Raw genomic sequence first — 23,272 nt, 5'->3', positions numbered from 1 at the left:
ATTTATGAAAGAAACCGCAGATTATAATGAGTTGTTAAATCACTAGGTGAAAGTACCGCGGATTAGTTTGAAGTGGATATGGATCGTCCTAAGTGATCAAGTAATATGGATATGGCTATAGTGATCAAGTATATGCGATATCCATATTACTTGATCACTTAGGACGATCCATATCCACTTTCACCTAGTGATTTAACAACTCATTATAATGTAAAAACAATCTCTAAATTAAATTGAAAACACAATTAAAGGAAAAATAAAACCAAAACCCCCAACCCTTTAGTATCGGTTGGTGTTACCAACCGGTACTAAAAGTCTTCCCGCCCCCCGCCCAGGCTCGTGCCACGTGGTGGCACTTTAGTGGCGGTTCGTGCTGAACCGGTACTAAAGGGGGGGACCTTTAGTCCCCACCCTTTAGTGTCGGTTACAGAACCGGCACTAAAGGCCCTTACGAACCGGTGCTAAAGCCCGGTTCTGCACTAGTGCTTGTAAAGCCTTCGGGCAGTTCTTCCATTTCCAATGCATGCAGTCAAGAGAGCCAAGCAAACCTGGGCACCCTCTTGCTTCTAAGATTGCCAGGAGCCTCTCAGTGTCTGCCACGGTTGGTTCTCTCAGCTACAGAGGTCCGAACACCTCGACCACGATAGTTGCAAACCTGACCATGGCATGTGCTCTCAGACATCCGTAGGTACTCGTCCTATGGATCAGCGGTTGTGCCATATGCAAGCATCCGGAGTGCGGCCATGCACTTCTGATAACCAGAGAAGCCAATCGTTCCCACAACGTCCTTCTTCAGGAAGAAGTAGTCATCATAGGACCTAACGCCGTGGTACAAACGATCGAAGACAGTCTTGCGCATCCGAAAACGCCGATGAAAATGGTCAGCAAAGAGTGCATCCGGGGCAAAGTAGTCGACCATCAGTGTCAAATGGCCATGCGCCCTGTTGCGGTTGAGCCCTCGATGACCCTTGATCAGGCCCTTGAAATTGAGTACATGCTCCTCCGCACGATCCGTGTCTTCAAGGACCGCCTGCATCATCGCCGTCTCATCGGAGTACTCCTCGTCTGACGAGCCGTCGGACGACTCAACCTACTGCTCGTATATGTACTCCAAATCAGAATCCATTGCTAGAAAGAAGAAGGGGAAACTGTTTTTAGCTCCGGCGTTCATCGAACAGTTGCCGGGCATGATAGAGGATGGTACCTGGCAGGGCGGTCGGAGGACAGGAGGTTGAACGGAGATGGAGTAGAAGCTGCAGGGAGCCCTACTGGATCGCCGGAGGTGACGGAGACGCAGATTTTCGGCAGGGATGTGGCGTGGTGGCCGGGTGGTGGAGTGGTGGCGACGACAAGAGAGAAAGAAGGAAGGAGAGAAAATGGGGAGGATGGAGTCGCGGGGTCCGGGTAGGGTTTTTGGGTGGGCCTGGGGTGTCAGATTCGTACGTTTGGCATGTCCAGACTCCCGCAAACCTCCCCCACTTTTGTCTCCATTTTGCGGGAGAAATCGCGTCCGGACCGCCCTGCGGACCGATAGAGGACCGCGTTGGATGGCTTTCGCGATCCGGACGGTTGCGGGGGGTTTACGGGTCCGCCTTGGAGATGCCCTTAGCATCAGCTTCTTTCAACTACTACTTCTATACATCTAGCTGGTGTTATTTTTTCCCCATTTCAACTGTTCTAGAAATTGAAATATGTATCTCAATAAGAAGAAGAAAAGAATTGAAACTTAAAAAAAAAGTCCACTCATAGCTTTTCCCCCAAAGTAATGATGATTCTTTTATGACAAATGGATTTTAACGGCTTAACCCAAAGGATATTAGACGTGTCAAATTTGTAGGAAAAAATTCCTGCATTTAACATCTTTTCTAACAGTGCAAAACATTTCCCCTTTTTTTCGAATATCTCTCAGTTGTTCACTTAACAAGAACAAGTTAAAGAAAATGAAGTTTTTCACGCTCATAGTTAGCATCAAGTCTTTTGTGTGCTCATAATAATTTTCTCTTCATAGTTAGCATCAAATCTTGTGTGTGCTTGTTTTTTTTTCCTTCTGAGCAACCTGGACTTTGTAGTTCTAAAAGGACTTTCAAGACAGAAATCGCATGCTCCAAAAGTTAGCGTTCACAATTCAAATAAATCCTGGTGTGTTATATCTTTGTTTCTGAACCAACCATATCAACAACACCCCTGTCCTGAAAATCATCAGTTATACAGTTTTAGTCTTCTGAACTAGTATATGAAAAATATGAGACGATTTCAGACAATACGCCTTCAGAATATTATTATGCTTACGGTTGCTCACAAATTATAAGAGGATATGCTCAGGCTCGGAACTTGGAGTAAGTACCCTCGCCAAAAAGAAAATACTTCCAGTAAGTAGCACTAACTGACGTTGTTCAACATTCACAGTTGTAAATTCCCCTGTGAGCACGACTAAATACAGTTCCAACCTCCACAAAGAAAACAGAGTTTTTCACAAATTTCACACTGCAGTTGCTCACAAATTTCAACCTATTGCTGGTTGGTTACATGATTAATGCACACTTACATCTCAGCTTGCAGCCTGGTGTTGTTTTCTCAACTCCCAAGGAACAACATTCTTCAAGTACTGATGGTCTTCAGCCTTCACAGTTGTAAATTCATCTGTGAACAGAACTAAAATATAGCTTCAGGCTTCATGTACCAAACACACTTTTTTTTTCACAAATTTAAGTGTAGTTTCTTTCACAAATTTCAATCTGAAAGTTTTCTCAAGTCCCAAATAGCAGCAGACATGTACCTTTTCCAAGTACATCAAAATGTGCATGACAAACAAAACAAGTTCAAAGTCTTTCTGAGGTTTTAACTAGAAGCAGTGTGTCAGACATTATATCGCAGAAATGCACACGAACATCAAAAGTATTGCAGTCAACAGTCAGCCACAAGTTACAATTTAGATGGATTTGGTGCAATGGGAATACTAATTCTGAGATACATGGGGCAATTGTGAGCTCCAGCCACACTACAAATGCAACAATGGTGGTTCCGTAAACATGCATGAGACAATCTAGAGCAACAACAGTTTGAAAGTTTCATGGGCATCATATTCAGTAAACTACCTTAGTTCAGAGAGTCGGTAAAGGGGGTCTTCGCAGATTCTGCATTGTCAGGAGAGGCAATTAATTCTTCTAGTGTGCGGAACCTCTTGTGATCGGCTGCCGGTTCTTCCACGGGCCCCTTGCGACGTTCACGCTTCAGTTGAAACCTAGGACTTGTCCTAGGAGTGCCAGTATGGTAATCCTTCCTACCATGTTTCACCTTCCCCCTCACCAGCTCTGCATCAGCACCATCAGAGGTCAGAGCCTCAGCTGGCAGCTCTTCCACAGACCCGTTACGACATTCACGCTTTGTTTTAAACCTAGGACTTGTCCGAGGAGTGCCGGTATGGTAGTTCTTCCTAGAATGTTTCACTTCCCCTCTCACCAGCTCAGCATCACCACCTTCAGAGGTCAGAACCTCGGCTGGCATTTCTTCCATAGACCCGTTATGACATTCAGGCTTCGGTTCAAACCTAGGACTTGTCCTAGGAGTGCCAGCAGGGTAGTTGTTCCTAGGATGTTTCAGCTTCCCTCTCACCAGCTCCGCGTCGCCAACTTCAGAGGTCAGTGCCTCGGTTGGCAGCTCTTCCACAGGCCCGTTATGATATTCATGCTTTGGTTCAAACCTAGGACTTGTCCGAGGAGTGCCGGTATGGCAGTTCTTCTTAGGACGTTTCACCTTCCCTCTCACCAACTCCACATCGCCACCTTCAGAAATTAGTGCCTCGGCTGGCAGCTCTTCCACAGGCCCGTTACGACAATCAAGCTTCTGTTCGAACCTAGGACTTGTCCTAGGAGTGCCAGCATGGTAGTTCTTCGTAGGATGTTTCAGCTTCCCTCTCACCAGCTCTTCATTGCCACCTTCAGAGGTCAGAGCCTCGGCTGGCAGCTCTTCCAAAGGCCTGTTATGACATTCAAGCTTCGTTACAAACATAGGACTTGTCCTAGGAGTGCTGGTATGGTAGTTCATCCGAGGATGCTTGACCTTCGCTCTCAACAGCTTTGCGTTGCCACCTTCAGAGGTCAGAGCCTCGGCTGGCAGCTCTTTCACAGGCCCGTTATGACATTCACGCTTCGGTTCAAACCTAGGACTTGTCCCATGAGTGCCGGTATGGTAATCCTTCCCAGGATGTTGCATCTTCTCTCTCACCAGCTCCGCGTCGCCACCTTCAGAGGTCAGTGCCTCGGCTGGCAGCTCTTCCAGAGACCCGTTCCGACATTCAGGCTTCAGTTCAAACCTAGGACTTGTCCTAGGAGTACCGGTGTGGTAGTTCTTCCTGGGACGCTTCACCTTCCCTCTTACCAGCTTTGCATCGCCACCTTCAAAGGTCGGAGCCTTCAGAACGGTAGAAGTCGGGCCTGCAGAAGGTCAATGTTAATTTTTTTTCTGGGAAGGGTGCTGTTAACTTCAAATAATAATAATTTGTTGCAATGTTTGCTTGATATGGACTGTTTGCAAGATAAACACAGAACTGTACAGAGAAAGGGATAGAGGAATATACTGGGGAACAGCGCTGATGTGGGAGAGAGTGGACAGTTGTGCGATTCAGCCGTATCAAGAGGTGCTTTTTCAGTAACCAAAGGCGATGCTGTAGCTTCCAAACCATTTCCAGAGTCAGCAGCTTCTTGACTTCCTTCAGTAGCTGCAACAAGCACAACCTTCACATCTTGGCTTCCTTCACTAGCAGCCTGCACATCTTGGCTTCCTTCACGAGCTGCAACAAGCACAACCTGCACATCTTGGCTTCCTTCACTAGCTGCAAGAAGAGGTTCTTTTTCCGTAACCAAGGACGATATGGTGGCTTCCAAAGCATGTCCGCAATCAGCAGCCTCTTGGCTTCCTTCACTAGCTGCAACAAGAGGTTCTTTTTCTGTAACCAAGGACGATGTGGTGGCTTCCAAAGCATGTCCGCAATCAGCAGCCTCTTGTCTTCCTTCACTAGCTGCAGCAAACACAGCCTGCACATCTTGCCTTCCTTCACTAGCTGCAACAAACGCAGCCTGCACATCTTCGATTCCTTCACCAGCTACGACATGCATAGTCTGCCTATCAAGCGACGCCGCCCGGTGCTGAGTTGCAATATGATCCTCCTGAACAGTCTCGTCATCGCTGCTGCTCAAGTCAATAATATCATGATCACTCAGATCTATGAAATCTATTACAGTCATTTTGTGGCCTGAAATAGTAAAATTGCGTGAGCAATGATTAATGAAGAATGGTGCAGGAATAAAAAGAAGCTGAAGCTATATCCATCCATCAGACATTTCACCCCTAAGGGAAAAGAAACAAGTGACAAGGATAATAAAAATAACCAAAGTCACTTACCCTTTTTAAGAATCGAGATATTTGAACATTTATGTAGCTATTATAACATGACTGGCTCTTTAACTTGGAGCACCGGCCATGAACTCTCTTTTTTAGTACATGTGGTAAAAAAAACAATGAATGTACTATTGAAGACAAATGCAGTAAGATTATTTTCATATAACCCGTCATAAATATTTTAATGTGCAAATTCAAAGAACTCTGATTCCAGAGCTCTAGCGGTTGCTTTGATTCCTACATATCCATTCAGTATATCTTGATTGAAAATGAAGCTATCATTTCCTTCTGTACATTGCTAAATGAATAGATTTCATAAGAGGTCGAGAAGCTCGAGTAGTAGTAAGAATTAGAGTTCTTCCTCAATTATGGAATTTTTTACATAGCTCGGGTGAATTAGCATCTCCATGTGTTGAGTTAAAAGTGACAGCGACATTGCTAAAAATCAAACAAAAATGGCTTTACCGGATCCAAGTGTGACTAAATTGTCACTTTCTTTATCGTATCACTAGAATGAGGCTATTTGTGAATCTTGAGACCTGAATTTGATATAACCTTTAGGATAGCAAGAGCTGGAGCTGTTGTAAATAGTACAAGCGCTTGAAGTTGTAATGAGTGTTAATGCAAAATAACAAGAAAAGAGAAAAAATAGCATCGAATCCTACAGAAAAAGATCATTGTACAAGTCTTCATTAACAAGAATAATGGGTCGAAAATTTTCAAACAACATTTGTTTCACCAGCAATGAATAATGACAAGGCATGTAAGGCAAGACAGCTCAAAATTTTATCCTTGCAATAACTTGAAGGCCAAGGTTCTTAGCTTTCACCCCATTGACTAGTACAATTGCAGCACCACCATCACTGTACAGTGCTGGAAGATAAGAAAGGCACTGCAGTTACACTTTAATGTAACATCGCTTCGCGTAATTCATCTCAACCGTGCAAAAAAGAATAAAATTTGAGCTCTGAAATAATCTAGCTCTTCAGTACTCTCTTAAGATGACACAGAACAGACCGTTGATTTTTACTACTGAAAATCTACAACATTGTTTGGCTGAAGGTAGTCTGGTCATGTAAAAATAAAGCTACAATGCTAGACCAAGCAGGATCAACTAACCCCTCTTTAAGAATGGGGGTACTAATATCATATCAAAGGAACAACTAATACTTCCTTAATTAACTGCTTCTTTTGCCTTTGACCCCCTTTCCAACTTAAAGCACCAGCCATGAACTCTCTTCACTTAATACACATGCTAAAATATTAAACGGCGGAATTACTGTTAATGACAAATGTATTAACATTATTTTCATGCATCCAATCATAAACATCCCATATATTTTAGCGTGAAAATTTGAACAACTCTGGTTGCAAAAATCTAGAATTTTCTGTGTACCACAAAACTATATTGAATCTGTATGTCAAAACCAGGCCATGTTGGTTTATCAATAAAAGTGAAACCATGTGCAGATGACATTGAAGAAATTCAACACATTCCACAAATTTGGTAGTAATCCGTAAGTTCAACACTAGTATAAGCTGACTACTGGATTTTCAGCTAACCCCTCTTTAAGAATGGAGATACTAATATCATATCAACGAAACAACTATGTTTCCTTAATTAACTGCTATTTTTGGCTCTGACAGCCTCTCCGACTTAAAGCTCCGGCCACGAACTCTCTTCACTTAATACACGTGGTAAAATATTAAACGGCGGAATTACTGTTAATGACAAATGCATTAACATTACTTTCATGCATCCAATCATAAACTATATTTTAGCGTGCGAATTTGAACAGCTCCGATTGCAAAAATCTAGAATTTTCTGCAAGATTTGTTCAGGGCAGTTCGTCAATCGAAGTCGAAGACGCGCCTGGTTGGCGGAGAAAACTTTGATTGGTTGCAATTTAGGAGAGCAGCAGGTTCGTTCGCCGCTAAACCTTGATTTTTCCTGTGCCCTTGGCCAAGTACTTTGGCTGAAAGGTGTGCTTAGCATGAACAAATCATACTCCTACATTTAACTAGTACCACCACCAATGTCAGGAGATCTCTGTTTTACTGTTAAGTACTGTACTACTGTAAGTTGATTGTTTGGCCTAAAGGTGTGCTTTGGTTGAAACGTGTGCTTAGCCTAAAAAAATCGTTTTCTTTTACATTTAACTGCAGCCACCGAGTGTCAGGAGATCTCCGTTTTACTGTTCAACGTACTACTAGTTTAAGCTGACTTCGGTGGGATGAGTGAGCTCTCGAATGCTACGAGGAAAGAGTTCGCAAATCGCAAAGAGGGCATCTGAAAAGAACAAATCTGGAAGAGAAAGGCACAGACGGAGGCAGCAGACCTTGGTTCCTCTGCTTCCCCTTGTCACCCCACCTCCAGGCTAATTCCTTGCTCGATTGGCCCCCTTCCAAGCGCGATCGGTGCTCTGCAAGGAAGCCAGCAGAGATCGTTGAGCGGCGAGCAAGAACCGGCTTAAAATCAGCTCCAAGAAAAGAAAGACAGGGGTTCCTCACCCGCGGGACGGATCGACCGGAGGCCTTCGCTCAGCGCCCACGGCAGTGCGGCCCACTGCCGGAGGAGGAGGAGGAGGAGGAAGGGGATGCCGGACGGCGAGCTGATCTGGTGGGGTGGGGGATGCTCTCCGAGGGAGGCAGGGGTCGCCGGATCGGCTCACTCAGTAAGAGCGGCCATGAGGCGTACGGGGCGGAGAGGGCGGAGGAGCCACGGGTGGGAAGAAAGCTTAGGAGCGCCTACGACGATCACGTGGGGGGTTTCTGCGCCGTGGGACCAACCGAGAACAGTGGGCAGGGGCACAACAAAAAGAACATGTACAACAGTCCAACTCCTTTCACAACTTAAAAAACGCCCGTAAGTCCCAAAAGGATTTGACCATGTCAAATCAAATATCTTTTTGACAATTTTTTTTTGCGGGGGAAGGAAAATCTCATTCCTTAAGGTGCTGCATCATCCTTGCACAGGTTCACAATTTCTTCTGTACCTCCTCCTAACCACACCACAGTCTGAGAAGTACAACGCTCGTAGGCAGCTAGGCTATGACTAACTTTATTTTTGGTACGGCTAATAAGAGTAACTAAGATCTCCCTATCAACTTTTAGCATCTCCTGAACTTCACTCACAATGGTCATGTGCCTCGACCGGTTCCGTTCAGTGGCCTGTAGCATCACCACTGCTTCCAAGGAGTCCAACTCCACCTGGATGGGGCAGGTCGTGCGCTCCAGTGCAAGCGCGAGGCCTTCTTTGCATGCCTCCTCTTGAATATCTTTTTGACAATTAATATATGCTGACCACGGTAAGTTTAGTTGGCAAGGATGACAAATCGACTCTCGGTTTATTTTTCGCCAAAAAATTGTCGTGATTGCTGACTAAACTTGTCATCCTTGTGTCAACTAAAATCGCCATAAAAAAACGTTCGATGTGCCATGGTGAAACCCCAAACGTTCATGATTTATCATTTCCGAAAAAAAAAACTCCTTTCACTTTGTGATTGAAGAAAAACTCATTATTGCCTCCCCCCCCCTCTCCCGCCACCTCCCATGTCACTCCCACGGGCGGCCCGGGAGAAAAAACCCTATATCTCCCACCATTAAACGTTTACTATGCTTAAAGTATGTAGAACTAAGATAAAAATGCAAGATATAGCTAATGTACTTAGAAAGATAAAGTTAAAAGTCAGGTACTATTATATATTACTCTCCCTGTAAAGAAATATAAGAGCGTTTAGATCACTGTTCCTATATTTCTTTACAGAGGGAGTAGTTTGTAAAAATAAAAAGAGAGAAAGTTTTATGGTTGTGAAGGTAGTGGTGGATTTTCCCCTAGGAAATCGGCGACATAATATACCCGGTACACAAAACTTGTTAGAACTGTTATGCGGCAGAGGCATGTCCTTACATGATGCAAAATAACGGTCTCACAGGTACTTATAATTGTTCACTTAGCAAGTATCCGCAAATACTAAGATTTATTCAGGTAAAACGTTAACGGTGGCCATAACTTCCTCTAGGTTCCTTTCGAATTGCCTATGTTATAATTCATAAACTCAGGAAACGGCTTTTGTCACTCCGGCCTACCATACTAAACTTATCATAACACATTGCTTACCCTAAAGTGTGATTCAATATAGTGTGCACCTCTATATTAACACCCTAGTACAACACAATAACAGTTCATACAATGCATACTAAGCATCCTAGAACACCGGCCGGTATAATAAGACAAAAGGAAACTACTCAAACATGAAACACAATGAAACAAATCATAGGTGAATTATTCATTAGTCAAACACCATGTCTTAGTAGCAGATTATAGGTTATTTTTTACAGTGGTGAACCGTTTGGTCCAAGGAAGATGGTGGTGGAAATGGTGGAGTCCTCCAGCAGCCTTCCCACGGTCGCCGAAAGGGAGAGGGAAGGTCCCCCTTTCTTTTGTTGGAGATGAGTTTTCTACTCTATAGATGGAGGCTATGGTGCTGCAATTTTTGGCACCAAAGGATGCCCCCCCGGGAGGAATGTTAGGGTTTCCCAACAATATATAGGTCAAGTCTTCCAATCTCAGCCATCCAACCCATAAGGCTTTGATCCAAGTGCCCTACAACATGTTTAGGCCCCTCCAAAGCCTTTCTTGCCCATAGGATCAAACCACGTTCGAATCTATCAAGGTTGGAAGGATTTAGAGTCAATCTCGTCACTCTGTTTGAAAGTGGCAGTTTTTTTGTAAATATTGGATTGGGCCCACACAGTGCATACGGACTTAGAATTGGGTGATTCCAAGTGCTACGGTTTTGCTATGATGTGGAGTATAATTTTCATGTATTGATTTTTCTTCATTTGACTCAATCTTAAGGAGTCCAAGTGATGATCTTTAAGAATTATACTTCTGTGGACAGATATGTAGTAACTCCAAATTTTACCGAACCTTGAAGTTTTTTCATAGTTCATTGAATTTTCATGAAGTTCCTACACACATAAGGGAAAACAAGTAATTGTGCTTGTGTTGCAATTATTAGTAGGTTAGTCAAGACAAATATCAAAGTTTGCATAAAAATAAGATAGTGGCATGAAACATACAAAAAAAATATAGATACGTCGGAGACTTATCAAGGGCGAGATGTGGCAAGATGCTCACGTGTCGCAGAGGTGGTAGGCTGGATGGGATGGCAGGGTCATGGGTTTGGGAGGGCGAGATTGCTGGCAAAAGCTGTGCTCCGAGGCTGGAGTCGTCGATGGCGGCGCTTACAAGCAGCTTCCCTTGTTGAAGGCATTGATGTTGCGGCCCTCCCCTTCTTTTCCAAACATGCTTTGGGGGGGAACCCTAGATCCGGTCTCCCTTGAACTCAAATAATATGTTAGCATGCATCCACGCTGCTCGAGCACTTTTTGCTCAACTAAGGATATTATTATGCTTGTACAAGATTATCAGGGGTTATGCTCTCAAGGCCAGAGCTTCAAGTAAGTAGCACTAATAACTGATGATGTTCAACCTTCAGATAGCTCCAGCCGCCATGTACCAAACCACATACTCCGCAGAAATTTTACGTTACAGTTTGCTTTCACAAATTTCAACCTATTGCTGGTTAGTTACATCTCAGCTTGCAGCCAGGATGAGAAGAACAAAAATGTAGTTTTCTTAATTGACAATTAAATAACACTAGTTGTGTGCCTTTTTCATGTACATCAAAATAACACCTTAGAAAATGTGCATGTCAAAACAAGCTAGAAATCTCTTGGAGATATTTAACTGGAAGTTCAGCAGCAGCTTGTCGAACAAAAAGGGACATAATCTGATCTGCAATTCTTCAAGGCGAAAATGGACTCATCCACTAAAACCTTTATTCACCCCATCCGTGGGCAGCAAGTGTACAACTGCATTTTTAACTTCAGCCTCTCCTAATTGATCCATCTCGGCGAAACTAATAAGCTAGCTAGCTACGGCTAGGCTAGGCTACTTCTACTCCTCGATCGTCCGGGCTACTACTGCTCCAGCAGCTTGTTCATCGTGGGGGTCTTCATCTCCCACGCGTGCAGGTTGGTGACCTTGATGTCCGACTCGCCGTTGTTGAAGACGAAGAGGTGCGCGTCGTCCCCGATGGCCTTCCTCGGGTAAACCCTCGTCAGGATGCACGTCTTTCCGCCGGCCCCGAAGCTCTCCACCACAGAATGGTCAATCTGAAATGAAGTTCGCGACATGGCTTAGACCACTCTTGCAACGGTTTAATCCACTCCAGAGCATACACTGATCATGTGGTTACATATATACGTACCAATGTCCTCAGCGCGATCTTCTTGGTCTTGGCTATGTCGACGTTGACAAAGCCGGCAAAGGTCGGCCTGTAGATCTGCGACTCGTATGACGACCTATTTGATAGCGATCATTGGGAATTACTGTTGGATCTGGATGCATGGATAATCCAACATTGCAAGTTTTATACTCCCATGTAATGTGACTTTAGTGAGTTATATCTTATATATTACCTTGTCGGGTCATTACACATGAGGACGACGTAATTGGTGTCGTTGGTCTTGAACACCCTGAAGAAGACGGCCGTCCTCTCCTCGAGGTCGTCGGAGGCCAGCAGCCAGAGCCCGAACGGCCCAACGCCGCCCTTGACGTGCGAGTTGAACTTCTTGCAGAGCCCCTGTGCGTCGGTCCGCCACGCCGGGTCGAACTTCTCCGCCTTGTCCAGGTTCCTGATGGTAAACGCCGTCTCCACGTCCGACTGCACGGATTTGAAGCCGGTGACCTCGAAGTACTCGCCGCCCTTGACGGCCTTGTTGCTGACATTGACATGCTTTGAGCGCAGCGACTTGACCTCCTCCACTGGCCATTGGATCAGTTGTCTCCCGCTTCGCGACAGGAAGATCTTCCTTGGTATCGCCTGAGAAAATCAGCAACAACAATACGTCTCGATCTCAGGCTCTCAGCACTTACGGTAGAAAACATACTAGTAGCAAAAATAATTGTGTTCATGTGGCAGCGTAAGCTAGTGACCTGGATGCCGGCCCAGCCCTTGTGGCGGTCGTCGGTAACGGTGTCAGACTCATTGGCCCAGCCCCAGAGCACTCGTCGTTTCTTGGCCGGGTCGAAGAAGGACTTGGAGGCGTAGAAGTCGCCATAGTCGTAGCGGAGGCCGTAGTCATTGTCCGGGAAGGCGGGGTCAGGGGTGTACCTCTCCTTGTCGTGGTCGTAGGTGCCAACGGTGTAGTAATCGTATCGTGTCAGTTCTAGGCTCACCTTGAGCACGTACTTGACCTCCTCGGCCACAACACGATCGTGCAACTCCGCGGTGTCCACACCGCTCTGGTGGTGACGGCTGCCTCCGGCCACCGCCACAGGGAAGAAGTCGGGGCATTCCCACATTCCTGTGAGTCCCGCGTGCAACGAGTGGCGCGCCTTGACCCACTTCTTGAAGTCTCGGCTCCGGTACAACACCGCGATCCCCCTCATGTTCTCCTTGGTGCCCACCACCAACCTCCAGTGTCTGCAATATATCATGTACGTACAATATATAATCCTTACGTATAAACATAGCACAATATATAGTTTAGAGGGGGGAGGGGGGGCACCGCCCCCCTCCCCCAAGCTCTGAGCTAACTTGTGAAGAAAATTTGTTCGGAGGACCAAGATGGAAAATAAAATGTACATACCCGTCGGGTCCGTACCACGCTGTCGTGGGATCACGGAACGCGCTCGCGTTGATGCCGTGGTCAGGGGTGATGATGGGGTTGTACTCGGGCTTGACCCACTCGCGGAGGAAGGGGTCGGAGAGGTTGGCCGGGTACGCGACGTTCTGCACCTGGTTCTTGTGGGGGTCGATGCCGGTGTACATGATGACGGGGACGCCGTTGGGCAGCAACGTGGCGGAGCCCGACCAGCAGCCGTTGACGTCGAAGGGCTTGGTCGGGTAGATGGCGGGCTGGAGGGCCACCCAGTGGATGAGGTCGGTGGAGACGGAGTGCGCCCAGATGATGTTCCCCCACACGGCGCCCTTGGGGTTGTACTGGTAGAAGAGGTGGTACAGCCCCTTGTAGTACATTGGCCCTGCATCCATCCGCACGTAGCTAGGTTTAGAATCGCACGGTGCCATGCAAAATATATATATCCACACTTGCTATTAGTTACTAGACGTACCATTGGGATCTGATTGGTTGTTGCGTGGTCATGGGATAGGTCAATGCCATGCAGACAAAGGCGACGAGGAATGAGCAATGGGCCGTTGAAAAAGACGATGGTACACAAACATGCAGAGGATATATATATATATACGTACGTACCGTTGATCCAGTGCTTGGGGGGCTGGAAGTGGTAGCCGGTGCGCAGCTCCGTGATGACCTCCTTGGCCTCCAGCGACTGGAGCTCCGGGTAGACGACGTGCGACGCGTGCACCACCGCCCAGCATAGCAGCGGCACGAGCGCTAGCACCGCCGCCGCCGTCCCCATCTCCTCTCCTCTCAACCTCTCAGGAGTACACCCTACGCATTCTACGTACTCGAAGGATCAGGAGGAGATGAGTGAGCAATGCGGTGTGTGTATGCACGGGTATTTATAGCCGGGTTTGGATAAGCAGTACACATGGGACGAACAAAGGACTGAGATCCTAGGGTTCCACGTGGTGGCCGTGCTGTATTGACAGTCAAAGATCTGGATAAGAACGCACGCATGGAACGGAGCGAGCTCCTAGTATTCCACAGGGTGGACCGCCCGCGCGCATGAATAGGCCACGGGCTCTCCTTTCCTGGATGAACCAGCCAGCCAGCGGTACAATTTGACCGTACGTGCCACGACGCCCGGATGCATGCATGTATATCCGCTGGTCCACGGCGGACGTCGCCGCCGCCGAGCTCGCCGCGGCGTGCTGCTGCTTTGGATACGGCGACCGCCTAGCCGCCGTAGGTTGATCCTCCCTTCGGAATGCATACATGAATATGCATGTAGGTATACGATGTTTCCTGTGGTAGCTGCATGCGCACGTGCCTCTTCGTTTAACAAATTTCGTACGTGTACTAACCTAGAGCTTGATTGATTTAGCTTTGCGAGAGAAAGCACTAAGAACTTGAATTTTTTATAATGTCGGATTTGAAAGACCCGCGCTTTACATCAAGATTAGCTGGGCCTTGTATGATTTACAGGAATTTTATCTGAATTATTTGACAAAACGTCCATAAAATTCAGTCAGCCCAAGAGTACTTCAGTCAGCCAACTCTTGATGGCTCCAATTTTGGCCTCATCCGCTTCAATTCTCTGTAGAGTCAAAACACGGCCAAGGAATGATACTCGTTCGATGCAGAATGTGCATACGTCGAGGTTATATTACCAGAAAAATGTGCATCTCTCAAAGCCTTAAAAACAACAACATGTAATATATATGATCATGATGTTTGGGAAGCGGCTCGCTATAAATCAAGATATCATCAAAGTAGACCACCAGTTTCTTTTCAATTAAAGTGTGTATTAACTCCATTAATCTCATCAATAGCAAGTCACTTTGATGAAACCGTGGTTGTTACTTTCGAATTTCATTGACAATTGGAAAGGACAACGCTTTCTTGCTCGGGGATTGCACTGGATCTGAGGAGAAAAACTAAGGAGTTCTGACATTCATGAGAACCTCACAAATCTTTCTTCCCCATCCCGATCTATATATCACTTGACTTTTAGATTGGATTTTCTAGTAGCCTTTATTTCCGATTGGAATATATATTGGAATGAAACTTGAATTGAATAAACCAACATTGGATTCCAATAAGTTGATACTCCCACATGGCCAAAACCTTGCAAATTGTCCGATGCCCTTATAAATGACAGGTTGACACTCCAAATTCTGAGCAAGTTTACCTCAGCATGTGGAAAACACCATACTTTTGACAAAGTTCCTTGCTTTCCTGGAATATGGATTTTAAGGCATGGGAGGAGTAGGTGAACGATACATTTACACAAGAGATAGAGAAAGTGACTTCTGGGCTCTCTTCTCCTAAACATGCCTACCTGGTTTCTGTATCAAACTAGTTATGCGAAGAGAAGCTCATGATTCATAAAACTGCCAACATCAAGTTGTTGAATGCTTTCTATTAATCTAGAGTAACCATCTATGTATCATTTATTCAGGGGCTCTATATGTTGAGCAATATAAATATACATAGTTGTTCATTCTCTGCATCACCTACTTAGTGTGGGTTGATTTAGCTTTGATTAGTTGCATGACCTATCTTTGGTTGATGACATGGAGATGATTTTTTTGGTCCAGTGTTTGTTTTGATAACTTATTCGGGTTAAGGGGAATAAAACTAATTCACTTGCTTTGACGATATGAATGATAGTCAGTATCTTCCTAAATTCAAGTCGGGCAAAGAATCAACGAAATTACCAAGCTTTGATGACATGATGAAAACGCCCTTTATTTTCTGGTCTGGCTTTGATGACATGATGAAAACAAGAGATGAAATGCACTTGAATTATGATTTAGGCTGAAGAGATTGCTCTTTTGGTCTAGGCTTTATTTCTGTCTAGCTCTAAATCCTTGTGAACGAGGTATGCCCTCTTGATGGGTAGCCCGAGAGGGATAGCAAGGACCTATACAAGGGATGGAAGTGATAAATAGGAATATCTAGTCATGATAACTAACAAGAAACTACCTACCTTGCGGATCATAATGTTAACTTTGTTTCTATCAGTGTGGAGAATGTGCCAAATCAAGTTGTATCCGTTGAGGACTTGCGTCCTCAGGCTTCTTGAAGCTAAATTGTCTAGTGTTGTACATGATGGACGCACTAATACCTAAAATTTTCCAATTTGAGGTTGAACTACAAATTTATTACCTATGACACCTAATCAAATACTGGCCTCGAATTGATAACAAAAGGTTGAGGTAATAAACAAAAAGAAGAGTGAAAATAATATGATAAAGAGCACAAGAAAATGGGAGGAGAGGCTTGTCACGAAACTATTTTCACTCTTCTTTTCATCATAAAGACAAGATGATCTCTCGTAAGCGGCGCAATAGACCTCTTGACTGCAAATATTCATGCTCCTCTTCCCGCCAGGACTCCCAGGCTTTATAAGCGGGCACTCAACCCCCGTTTGAGACAGCAAGACTAACATATTACTTATATATACTTCTCGATATCAAGAGGTTCTTACTTACCTTTGATCGGTAAGACACAAATGATCTACTCATCAAGGGATGTGATGGACCATCAGGATCTTACAACGAGTGGATCATTCATATACCAAACTCAGCTTTGCCCTATACTCGAGAGTAGATGGAAACATTAATTTATATATCTTTTCGCTCCCCTCCCGCATATCCCTATGGATTTGAATATAGGAACAAGAACATATTCTTCCGTTATCTATCAAAATAGGAAATCAAAATAGATATGTGAAATGGTAGGTACACTCTACAAGCGCTACTCTTTATATTAAAATACTTTGACATGCAAGTGTACCTATTGCTACTTCCTTAGGCCAACTCCACCGCGCGACCCCATCCTGTCCGCGCGTGTCCGTTTGGGGTAAAACAACGAACCAGACGGCCCAGCGCGCGGGCGCAAACGGACTTTTGTCTGTTTTCTGTCCGCTTTCGACCCATCCCGGCCCAAATTTGCGCCGCTTTTGGGGTGAAACGGACAGCACGCGGACGCGCGGGCCGTCTGCGTGTGTCCTCCCCTGGCCCGCCCGTCGGTGGCACAGGGGCGCCTTTTTCTATCCGCCCCCTCCCTCCCTCCGGCCACACGCCCTCCACTCTTCCCTCGCCGCCGCCGCCATTAGCTGTGCAGCTCGGACGCGCGCTCGCCCAGCCCCTTCCCCTCGGCGCCCCTGAGCTACCCAACCACGGCCACCTGATTTGCGCACCCGCCGGCCGGATTTGGGGCGGATCCGGTCGGTCTTGATCTCGCCCGACTGTGGGAGGCCGCGCCGCACCATGGACGGGCCGGGCACCGGGCCGGAAGGCCCTGGCAGGGCCGCAAGGCCACATGCATGCAGTGGCTCCTCCTCTAGCCGCTCGGATCTACACCGTCGGTGGTCCGCCGGCAGATACACGAATGGCGGTCGGCCGGGCTCGGTGCTAGCCCTAAAGCTCGTCGGCGCACCGTTGCCGCTCATTAAGTGCGACCACTGCCCAAAGAAGGTCGTGCGCCGCGTGTCTACAATGCCGGAACATCCCGGATGGGTGTTCATCAAGTGCTTAAACGATGGGGTATGTGCTCTTTTTAGCTTCGGTTTGTGCTCTGGATTTGACTAGTTGTGCTAACTTCAAATTTTGTTGTGTGGAATGGATGCAAGTTTTGGTATTGGAAAGAAGAGTACATCAATATATTGATAGAGCGTAATTTAGTAGATATTCGTGCACTTTTAGCTAGCGTAGAGGCTGTAGATGAGATAAGTGCACTTGTTGCTAGATTAGAGGCTAGACACGAGGCTAGATGCGAGGAAGCAACCTCTACTTCTTTAGACTCGAAGAAGAAAGAAACACGCAAGATGGAGGCGGCTCCTCCGCAGATCAACAATGAATGCATCAAGAAGACACTAATCCAACTTACAGGAGCAGTTATGGAAGTTGGATATCTTCTAAAATGTATTCTTGTGGTTCTTGTTTTTTTTTGATCTTGTTTTTCTAGTGAAAATTTGGTGATGTATTCCCATGTACCAAGAATGAATGATGAAAAAAAGTTTAATGGCTTGGAAAGAAAAAAGTACGCGGACAGGATGCGGCCGCGCGTTAGGCGCACGGCCACTGCATCCCAGAAACGGTACGGACACGACCCCATTGCCCTACCCAAACGAACAGAATCCGGGTAAAACAGACGTCTGTTTGGGGTCGCGCGGTGGAGTTGGCCTTACATCCACGTATTTTAAATGGGAGTGTACAGTGTGTAGAATGAGTAAACACGTGAATCTAGAGAGAGAACTCCTGGCCATATATCACTTCTCACAAAGCAAGTTTGAAATCTGCTATCAACATTTTATAGTTTGACCGTGTAAAGTTCTATTTTAGCTGCAGATGGATATGCATTTGTTTTCTCAGGATAATTTGGTATGTACCATGCTACTCTTTCTTTTTGTATTTTATTAATTAGTTATTTTTACCGGTGTTTCTGCATGATCATGGTGCAAATTTATCCTTTTCCCTTGTTTGATCTACCTCCAGTTTCATTTATTTAGCAGTGATAGAGGATGGTTTATTATAGTGGAGGTGTTGTGAGATATAGTAGTTGAAGTTCTGGTTGATCATACTATACTCGAAGATGAGTACAAGAACAAGCTGTTTGAGAATTTGTAGTTTCTGACTGCATGGGAGATGACATATGTATTGCGTCTGTGAAGCTAAATGAATGCATGACTCAGTTATAGATTTCTTGAGTAAAGATTAGTGTGTGTAAACTTTGCATCTTTAGCTCTCTAAGTGAAACCCTCGATGGTTAACATGATATATGGAGGTTTGTTTGGAGCTTAGCTGGCTTGAACTCGTTGATGTTTATGAAGATGATTTTGGAACATGATTTGCTCTCATTGAGACCATTTATTAGTATTTTTCGGCAGCAATGCACAAGCAGGTCCGAGCCTGAGGCTGCAGATGACTCATCAAGTCCTCAATAGGTGAAGATGATGTGGCTTGCCACTTCATCGAGAGTGAAGGAGAGGCAGGGGTTAATGAACTCAAGTGCGGGGTGCGGGAGGTCGTGGGTGCCTGAGATGGTGGCAGGGTTTAGAGGGACGGCCAATGACAGAGGTGGCGACTCAGGCAGGGGCAACGAGGCAGCACGCGACAACACTTGCTAAATGCTGATGGTGGTGGCAGGTGGTTATGCAGGGAGAGGTGGGCGGGTCGATAGGGTGGACGAAAGACAAAAGTAGCGGCGGGAGGAAGAAGAATGGTAGCAGTAGTGGGTCATCACCAGCGGAGGAGAGGCAACGGGTTGATGAACTCGAGTGCGGGGTGCGGGAGGTCGCAGGCATCGGAGATGGTGCCATGGTTTAGAGGGATGGCTAGTGCCAACAGTGGAAGAGGTGACGACTCGAGTAGGGGGCATGTGATAACACCCGCCGATTGTAGGATGGTGGTGGCAGTTTGTTAGGCAAGGAGAGGTGTGCGGGTTGACATTCGATGAATAAAAAGGTAGAGGCGGGAGGAGAGGAAGAAGAAGAACAGTAGCAGAGGTCGCTGGCGGAGGAAGGGTTGGGGATTGACGGATTCGAGAGGGGAGGGTTGTGTGAATAAGTTATGTTCTGGACTCGGATCATGCCGAGATGACTAAATAATACACAACCCACTCTAACTAAAAAACTTTTTTTTTGAGTTGTTAATTGTGTTCGATAACATGATGTGTGTTAGCTGATTGTAAAAAAGAAAAACGTGTGTTGGATGAAACGGCATTGTTTTGGTTATTCTAGCTCTGTGAGTAATATTCTTTTTCTTCAAAAACCCGTTGCAAGCACGGGTGTTTCCACTAGCGTTACTAGTTGATTAGAAGTACTAGAAGGGTGTGAGAAATAGAGAAGGAGCATTAATTGGAACTTCCATCGTGATTCATTCTTCCGTGTACTCTAGCTACTTGATCGGAAGCAAAAGTGTGTGTGTGTGTGAGAGAGAGAGAAAGGTGTATTGGAACCTTGATCGTAAATTTTAAGTCATGGCTGACCGAATAATAGGGATATGTATGCCTTTTTCTTGACCAAAAATTCTTTGATCCCCATGGGACTGTGTGCAGGTTGATCAATAATTTTCGACTTCTCTTTCGTAAGTGCTTCAGCACGCTCTTCTTTTTGTTCGGGCCCGTCATTTGTTCTTGGTGGGTCCCACTGCATCTCATTCATCGACGCTCTCTCCATCTCCATCTCCATCGCCATGGCTCTGCTTCCTCTTCCAGACCCACCTTGTTGACTGAACCGATCCAGCTCGCCTTCCAAACAATCAAGCAGATCCACACCTCTTCCTCCTCCTCCGCTGGGCCGCATTGGAGCGCAGAGCCAAGGCCTGCGGTCGATCTGTCCTGCCGGTGAGGAACCCTCCGTTTCTTGGATTTGATGCTGCGATGCTTCTTGTCCGCCTGAAACATGCGATCCCCACTGGTTTCTTGGAGCGATAAAAGGGAAGCAGAGCAACAAGGTTCGCTCCATGTCTTCTCTTCCAGATTCCTTGTTTCCAGATTATCTCTTCAAGATTTGCGAAACTGTTTCTTCTAAGAATTTGAGAGCTCACTCATCCCACCTCAGTACGCTAGCACCTTGAACAGTAAAACAAAACAGAGATCTCCTGACATTGGTGGTAAAATGTAAATAGTGATTTGTTTACGCTAAGCACACCTTTCAGCCAAACTACCTGGCTGAAGGCACATTTTTATTTATTTTTTGATAATAAGTGATGAACGAGCCTGCTGCTCTCCTCAATTGCGAGCAAAGTTTTCTCCGCCAACCAGGCACCTCTGTCTTCTCTTGTGACCCTAGTGTAAAATGCAGCAACTGAGTCAAATCAACCAACACATAAGAATCAATGCAGATGTTAGAGTTTTGCAATCAGAGTTCTTCCAGTTCACACACTAAAAAATATATAGGGTGTTTGTGACTGGCTGCAGGATAATAATGTTAATCTTCGAATCTTGAGTGGTACATTTTGTTGGAAATATGCCCTAGAGGCAATAATAAATGGTTATTATTATATTTCTTTGTTCATGATAATTGTCTATTGTTCATGCTATAATTGTGTTATCCGGAAATCGTAATACATGTGTGAATACATAGACCACAACGTGTCCCTAGTAAGCCTCTAGTTGACTAGCTCATTGATCAACAGATAGTCATGGTTTCCTGACTATGGACATTGGATGTCATTGATAACGGGATCACATCATTAGGAGAATGATGTGATGGACAAGACCCAATCCTAAGCATAGCTCAAAGATCGTGTAGTTCGTTTGCTAGAGCTTTTCCAATGTCAAGTATCTTCTCCTTAGACCATGAGATCGTGCAACTCCCGGATACCGTAGGAGTACTTTGGGTGTGCCATACGTCACAACGTAACTGGATGACTATAAAGGTACACTACGGGTATCTCCGAAAGTGTCTGTTGGGTTGGCACGGATCGAGACTGGGATTTGTCACTCCGTATGACGGAGAGGTATCTCTGGGCCCACTCGGTAACGCATCATCATAATGAGCTCAATGTGACTAAGGAGTTAGTCACGGGATCATGCATTACGGTACGAGTAAAGAGACTTGCCGGTAACGAGATTGAACAAGGTATTGGGATACCGACGATCGAATCTCGGGCAAGTAACATACCGATTGACAAAGGGAATTGTATACGGGATTGATTGAATCCTCGACATCGTGGTTCATCCGATGAGATCATCGTGGAACATGTGGGAGCCAACATGGGTATCCAGGTCCCGCTGTTGGTTATTGACCGGAGAGGCGTCTCGGTCATGTCTGCATGTCTCCCGAACCCGTAGGGTCTACACACTTAAGGTTCGGTGACGCTAGGGTTGTAGAGATATGAGTATGCGGAAACCCGAAAGTTGTTCGGAGTCCCGGATGAGATCCCGGACGTCACGAGGAGTTCCGAAATGGTCCGGAGATGAAGAATTATATATAGGAAGTCAAGTTTCGGCCACCGGGAAAGTTTCGGGGGTCACCGGTATTGTACCGGGACCACCGGAAGGGTCCCGGAGGTCCACCGGGTAGGGCCACCTATCCCCGAGGGCCCCATGGGCTGAAGTGGGAAGGGAACCAGCCCTTAGTGGGCTGGGGCGCCCCCCATGGGCCTCCCCCCTGCGCCTAGGGTTGGAAACCCTAGGGTGGGGGGCGCCCCACTTGCCTTGGGGGGCAAGTCTCCCCCTGGCCGCCCCCCCCCCTTCAGATGGGTCTTGGCCGGCGCCCCCCCTCCCAGGGGGCCTATATAAAGGGGGGAGGGAGGGCAGCAGTACAACAGCCTTGGGCGCCTCCCTCCCCCCCTGCAACACCTCTCCCTATCGCAGAAGCTCGGCGAAGCCCTGCCGAGACCCCGCTACATCCACCACCACGCCGTCGTGCTGCTGGATCTCCATCAACCTCTCCTTCCCCCTTGCTGGATCAAGAAGGAGGAGAACGTCGCTGCTCCGTACGTGTGTTGAACGCGGAGGTGCCGTCCGTTCGGCACTCGGTCATCGGTGATTTGGATCACGGCGAGTACGACTCCACCAACCTCGTTCATTGAAACGCTTCCGCTCGCGATCTACAAGGGTATGTAAGTGCACTCCTTTCCCCTCGTTGCTAGTATACTCCATAGATGGATCTTGGTGAGCGTAGGAAAATTTTAAAATTCTCCTACGATCCCCAACAGTGGCATCATGAGCCAGGCCTATGCGTAGTTGCTATGCACGAGTAGAACACAAAGTAGTTGTGGGCGTTGATGTTGCCAATTCTTCTTGCCGCTACTAGTCTTATCTTGTTTCGGCGGCATTGTGGGATGAAGCGGCCCGGACCGACCTTACACGTACGCTTACGTGAGACAGGTTCCACCGACTGACATGCACTAGTTGCATAAGGTGGCTAGCGGGTGTCTGTCTCTCCCACTTTAGTCGGAACGGATTCGATGAAAAGGGTCCTTATGAAGGATAAATAGAAATTGGCATATCACGTTGTGGTCATACGTAGGTAAGAAACGTTCTTGCTAGAAACCTACAAGCCACGTAAAAACTTGCAACAACAATTAGAGGACGTCTAACTTGTTTTTGCAGCATGTGCTATGTGATATGATATGGCCAGAAGATGTGATAAATGATATATGTGATGTATGAGATTGATCATATTCTTGTAATAGGAATCATGACTTGCATGTCGATGAGTATGACAACCGGCAGGAGCCATAGGAGTTGTCTTTAT

General features: G+C 46.2%; 3 protein-coding genes across 4 annotated transcripts; all 3 read right to left on the bottom strand.

The window, feature by feature from the left end:
* Window positions 1–697: 697 nt before the first annotated feature.
* Window positions 698–1,039, bottom strand: LOC141042589 (uncharacterized). Its single transcript, XM_073511429.1, has one exon. It carries the CDS (start codon window positions 1,037–1,039, stop codon window positions 698–700), a length of 342 nt encoding a protein of 113 aa, XP_073367530.1.
* A 1,322-nt stretch (window positions 1,040–2,361) lies between these two features.
* Window positions 2,362–8,077, bottom strand: LOC109738393 (uncharacterized). Of its 2 annotated transcripts, none has more exons than XM_073509789.1 (5): window positions 7,909–8,077; window positions 7,737–7,820; window positions 4,577–5,251; window positions 3,096–4,433; window positions 2,362–2,652 (listed from the first exon to the last, which is right to left on the bottom strand). In XM_073509789.1, exons 3-4 carry the CDS (start codon window positions 5,241–5,243, stop codon window positions 3,097–3,099), a joined length of 2,004 nt encoding a protein of 667 aa, XP_073365890.1. In that variant the 5' UTR covers window positions 5,244–5,251; window positions 7,737–7,820; window positions 7,909–8,077; the 3' UTR covers window positions 2,362–2,652; window position 3,096. The 2 variants fall into 2 exon arrangements, with proteins under 2 accessions (XP_073365890.1, XP_073365889.1); XM_073509788.1 differs by having other exon boundaries at window positions 2,449–2,640.
* A 3,129-nt stretch (window positions 8,078–11,206) lies between these two features.
* On the bottom strand, window positions 11,207–13,448 carry LOC109738394 (beta-fructofuranosidase, insoluble isoenzyme 3-like). The gene is made up of 5 exons (XM_040403187.3): window positions 13,060–13,448; window positions 12,404–12,893; window positions 11,887–12,290; window positions 11,676–11,769; window positions 11,207–11,580 (listed from the first exon to the last, which is right to left on the bottom strand). Exons 1-5 carry the CDS (start codon window positions 13,446–13,448, stop codon window positions 11,386–11,388), a joined length of 1,572 nt encoding a protein of 523 aa, XP_040259121.2. The 3' UTR covers window positions 11,207–11,385.
* Between the last annotated feature and the right edge of the window lie 9,824 nt (window positions 13,449–23,272).

The sequence above is a fragment of the Aegilops tauschii genome, chromosome 3 (genome assembly GCF_002575655.3).
Source record: "Aegilops tauschii subsp. strangulata cultivar AL8/78 chromosome 3, Aet v6.0, whole genome shotgun sequence".
Lineage (NCBI taxonomy): Eukaryota > Viridiplantae > Streptophyta > Magnoliopsida > Poales > Poaceae > Aegilops > Aegilops tauschii.
Note: the sequence above shows the minus strand (reverse complement) of the source record. Positions and strands in the feature narration are given on the sequence as shown.

What these genes read in the sequence shown, in the direction of transcription:
- LOC141042589 (XM_073511429.1), bottom strand. Translation starts at nt 1,039, where the DNA reads ATGATGCAGGCGGTCCTTGAAGACACGGATCGTGCGGAGGAGCATGTA.
- LOC109738393 (XM_073509789.1), bottom strand. Translation starts at nt 5,243, where the DNA reads ATGACTGTAATAGATTTCATAGATCTGAGTGATCATGATATTATTGAC. An exon ending in CACATCAGCGCTGTTCCCCA is followed by an intron (nt 4,434 to 4,576) that starts GTATATTCCTCT and finishes GACCTTCTGCAG; the next exon opens with GCCCGACTTCTACCGTTCTG.
- LOC109738394 (XM_040403187.3), bottom strand. Translation starts at nt 13,448, where the DNA reads ATGTACTACAAGGGGCTGTACCACCTCTTCTACCAGTACAACCCCAAG. An exon ending in GCGTGGTACGGACCCGACGG is followed by an intron (nt 12,894 to 13,059) that starts GTATGTACATTT and finishes GATATATTGCAG; the next exon opens with ACACTGGAGGTTGGTGGTGG. An exon ending in AGATCGCGCTGAGGACATTG is followed by an intron (nt 11,581 to 11,675) that starts GTACGTATATAT and finishes ACTTCATTTCAG; the next exon opens with ATTGACCATTCTGTGGTGGA.